This window comes from Colias croceus, chromosome 16 (genome assembly GCF_905220415.1).
Source record: "Colias croceus chromosome 16, ilColCroc2.1".
Classification (NCBI taxonomy): Eukaryota; Metazoa; Arthropoda; class Insecta; order Lepidoptera; family Pieridae; genus Colias; species Colias croceus.
The window spans coordinates 7997706-8002367 of record NC_059552.1 but is presented as its reverse complement, the minus strand read 5'-3'; the positions used below and the strand labels follow the sequence as shown (position 1 = coordinate 8002367).

At 36.2% G+C, this 4662-nt stretch overlaps 1 protein-coding gene across 1 annotated transcript; it reads left to right on the top strand.

Moving 5' to 3' along the window:
- Positions 1-267: 267 nt before the first annotated feature.
- On the top strand, positions 268-4326 carry LOC123698721. The gene has a single exon (XM_045645472.1). It carries the CDS (start codon positions 268-270, stop codon positions 4324-4326), a length of 4059 nt encoding a protein of 1352 aa, XP_045501428.1.
- The last annotated feature ends 336 nt before the right edge of the window (positions 4327-4662 follow it).

The window sequence follows — 4662 nt, the reverse complement described above, 5'->3', positions numbered from 1 at the left end:
AACCAATGCTCCTGGTCCAGTCACAGGCCAAGAACATTTTTCTTTCATAATATCTTCCTTTTCTTCCCCAGTATAGCTCAATATTTTAAACTGCTTAAATATTATAATATTATGTCGTTCACTAGCCTATCTTAATATATATAATCTTATATCGCATATATTTATTATCATTCTTTGTTCATCATTATTCTTTCATCATTTATATTTTATACCATATAATATATGTATATTAGTTATTAAAAAAAAAAAATGTATGTGTAATATGCGATGCGCCTAAGAAGTAGAATATTACCCCAGGCGGGTACCAAAGTTAAAAACGATGGAGAATCCCGCCCCGGGCCTACGAGCCCGGGCTGCCCCTCGTACTCTGGGGGGGGCAACGTATCGCTAATTGCCCAGTCTCATACTGTTGCAACACAGTCAATACATGATGAATCATCATCATGTTATTCACCACCGTCATCAGTGATATCATCTGTCAGCTCATCACCACAATCCATTTCATCAACCCAACAATTTAGATCACCCCATTCATCATCTACGTCATCATCACAATCCATCGGGGATGTTGCGCAGGAGGCTATTTCAGCTAAAGTTACTGCGCCCGCCCCAGATGGACGGCGCACACGTAAAACGTGGTCTAGAGAAATGAATATTTTCATCATGCGCCATTATTTCATCCTCACAGACCTTGAAATAAACACAAAATCATACCTCACACAATTACATGCACGTTTTATATTAGAATTTCCTGACATGGCTGAGGTAGGAAAACAAAGAATAGGGGACCAACGCCGTGCCATTGTCCAGCGTGGTTTCCTTACAAACCAAGAAATCCATAATATTAAAGAGGAAGTTAGAGGTTTATTGCAAAATACAACAGCACCAGAACAAAATAATATTACAGACTACACCCAATCACGTAGAATCAGATGGACGGATAAACTAAATGAAGAAATTATGAGAAGTTATTACCGTTTAACAAAACTTGAAACCGATCTAACTACATATAGGCCACTACTGCATCAAGATGTAATCTCTAAGTGCCCTTCAATCGCACACCTTTCAGTGCAAAGAATAGCAGACCAACGCAGATCCATCGTCCATAACAAGCTTTTATCTACTGATAAATTAAACACAATAAGAGAAGAAATCAAAAATGAGCTGAGCACTACGATATTACAACTTTCAGACGAAAATACTACAATCGATGGAACGCAAGCAAGTTATAACTATCAGACCTCTCAAGTGACACAAACATTCACTAGTGAACAAATCCCTGCTACTACACAAACTACCCAAGATTCACTAAAGCTTCCTTCAGAATTAACTAAACAATTAGAAGAACTATTTACAGAAATTTATACTAGATTTAAAGACTCAAATCCTACAAAGCGGCCGTATATTCCTAAACTAAAACCTTCAAAAAAATTATCGTCTACTGTAAACTACATCAACAATGAAATACTTCCAAAACTACTGAAATCTGACTTAGACTTTAACACAATACAGACATTAATATACAGTGCTGCCTTCACCTCCGCTAAGTTTATTGGTGCTAGAATTATAGAAGATAAAGTAACATGTAGTAAACAACAGAGAATCCCATGGTGGCAAAGAAGACTAGAAGGCAGAATTAAAGATCTGAGAGCAAACATAGGTAGACTTAACGAATATGTTAAAGGCGTTCGGTCTCCAAACTTAGACAAACATATAACTAGGATTAAACAAACATACAAAATACATTCCCAACATGAATCCGAAAACACCGATATTACACACTTTCTAGACACCCTGAAACAAAAACTTATTACCCTAGCAAATCGATTAAGAAGATATAAGGAGACAACAATTAGAAAAACTCAAAATAAACAGTTCTGTAATAATGAAAAACTATTTTATAGAAAACTTTCACAACCCAATAATTCCCACGACAATAACTGTATTCCGCCAGCATCTGAATCACTACAAACATATTGGTCAAATATCTGGTCTCAACCTATTGAACACCGACATAACCAGTGGATTGACGAAGATAAAGAAATATTGAACCATGTCCCAGATATGGAATTTGAACAAATTCAGATAGATCTTTTAAAAAGTGTCATAGAGCGATCCCACAATTGGAAAGCCACAGGTACAGATAATATACACAATTTCTGGTACAAAAAACTCACGTGTACGCATGAACTGTTACTTAAACATATCAACACATTCATTCAATCACCCGATTTACTGCCATATTACATCACACAAGGTCTAACATATATGCTACCAAAAGATCTATCAGATTCTGAAAACCCCTCCAAATATCGCCCCATCACTTGCTTACAGAATATATATAAAATAATTACTGCATGCTTAAGTGAGTCTATCTATAAACACATACATGAGCACAACATTATGGCAGAAGAACAGAAAGGATGTCGCAAAAACAGCCAGGGCTGTAAAGAGCAATTAACCATCGATTCAGTAGCATCAATACAAGCACTCAGACAAAAACGTAGCATCTATACCATGTACATCGACTATAAAAAAGCTTTCGATTCCGTACCACACTCATGGCTGATATACATTTTAAAACATTACAAAATCAATCACACAATTATTCACTTTTTAGAAAATATTATGCGTAATTGGAACACTAAACTAAAAATACACAATTCTCAAAAAACTACCGAAACTGATGTCATCTCAATTAAAAGAGGTATTTTCCAGGGAGACTCATTGAGTCCCTTATGGTTCTGCCTAGCTCTTAACCCACTCTCACATATGCTAAATAGACAATGTATAGGATTCGAAATTAAACACAACACCCAACATACAACTCTTTCTCACCTCATGTATATGGATGATATAAAACTCTTTGCAGGCACATCAGATGATATCCATACACTTGCCACCATCACACAGAACTTCTCAAATGATATTTGCATGGAATTTGGTATAAACAAATGCAAAATTCAATCTATCAACAAAGGTGTCGTAGAACAGGCTCCATACGAACTACCAAGTCACGAAATAATAGATACAGTAGACCCTGTGGAAGGATATAAATATTTAGGTTATACTCAGTCACAAGAAATCCACCATAAAGAAATCAAAAAGTTACTTCAACAAAGTTTTAAGAGCAGACTTCATAAGATACTTCATACCCAACTCAACGCAAGGAATACTATTAAGGCTATTAACACGTTTGCCATACCCATATTAACGTACTCTTTTGGAATCATTCGATGGAACCAAACCGAACTCGCAACACTTCAAAGAATTATCAACACCACAATGACTAAGCACAGGAAGCACCACCCTAGATCATGTATACAAAGATTAACCTTACCTAAATGTGAAGGAGGAAGAGGTCTCATCGACATCAAGAATCTTCATAATAAACAGCTCATACTGCTCCGAACTTTCTTTCACAAGCGCTCTAATCAATCACCTTTACACAACGCCATTTGCCAAGCCGACTCATTCACACCACTCACACTTGCAGACCATACTAAACAAATTAATATAACCACCAAACAACAGAAAATAGACGTTTGGACGACAAAATCCCTTCACGGCCGGCATCGTCTTGATCTAACCAACCCCGTCGTCGATAAAATTGCATCAAACGCATGGTTGAAACGAGGTGAACTGTTTCCCGAAACAGAAGGATTTATGCTGGCTATCCAAGACCAGGTAATTGACACAAAAAATTATAGAAAATACATCATACGTGATAGTACTAGTAGCGATCACTGCCGACACTGTCATAAACAACCTGAAACAATCCAGCACATAACAGGCGCATGCTCATCCATCACACAAACTGACTATAAACACAGACACGACCAGGTAGCAGCTATAGTACACCAGACACTTGCATATAAACACAAACTCATTACAGAAAAAACACCATACTATAAATACACCCCACAAATCATTTTAGACTCACCGGACTTCAAGATGTATTGGGACAGAACAATACTGACCGATAAAACTGTACACCATAATCGACCAGACATAACACTTCACGATAAGAAAAATAAAACTATATATTTAATAGACATAGCAATCCCGAACACACATAATCTTAGTTCCACCCACACAAATAAACTATCAAAATATACAGATTTATCAATAGAACTCAAAACCCAGTGGCAGGTACACACCGTTAAAACTATCCCTATTATTATTTCTAGTACAGGCGTCATTCCCAAAACTCTACACACCAGTCTGAAAACTCTTAACTTACACCCTCTCACATACGCTCTGCTACAGAAAGCAGTCATTCTAAATACCTGCAGGATTGTAAGGAAATTCCTATCTATAGACTGAATATACAATATATATACGTATGTACTTTTATATACCCCCCTAAAGTTGCTTTGGCCAAAAGCCCGCTACTTTAGCGTATTTCCCCAGAAATGGGCGAGGTTTTTACCACCAAAAATAAATAATAATAATAATTTATTTATTAATAGAACAACATAGGTCCACTTGTTAGTAATTTCTTAATTACTATGTTAGTACATTACATTAATTATTTAAATATTATCATTTTACAATTTACCATCTATATGTCATTTTATTTTTATTGATATAGGATGTGTGTACTTGCTCGCAATGGTGCAAGTACACACAATCAAATCTGTCTGCGATCATTTTAAGAGC

What these genes read in the sequence shown, in the direction of transcription:
- LOC123698721 (XM_045645472.1), top strand. Translation starts at nt 268, where the DNA reads ATGCGCCTAAGAAGTAGAATATTACCCCAGGCGGGTACCAAAGTTAAA.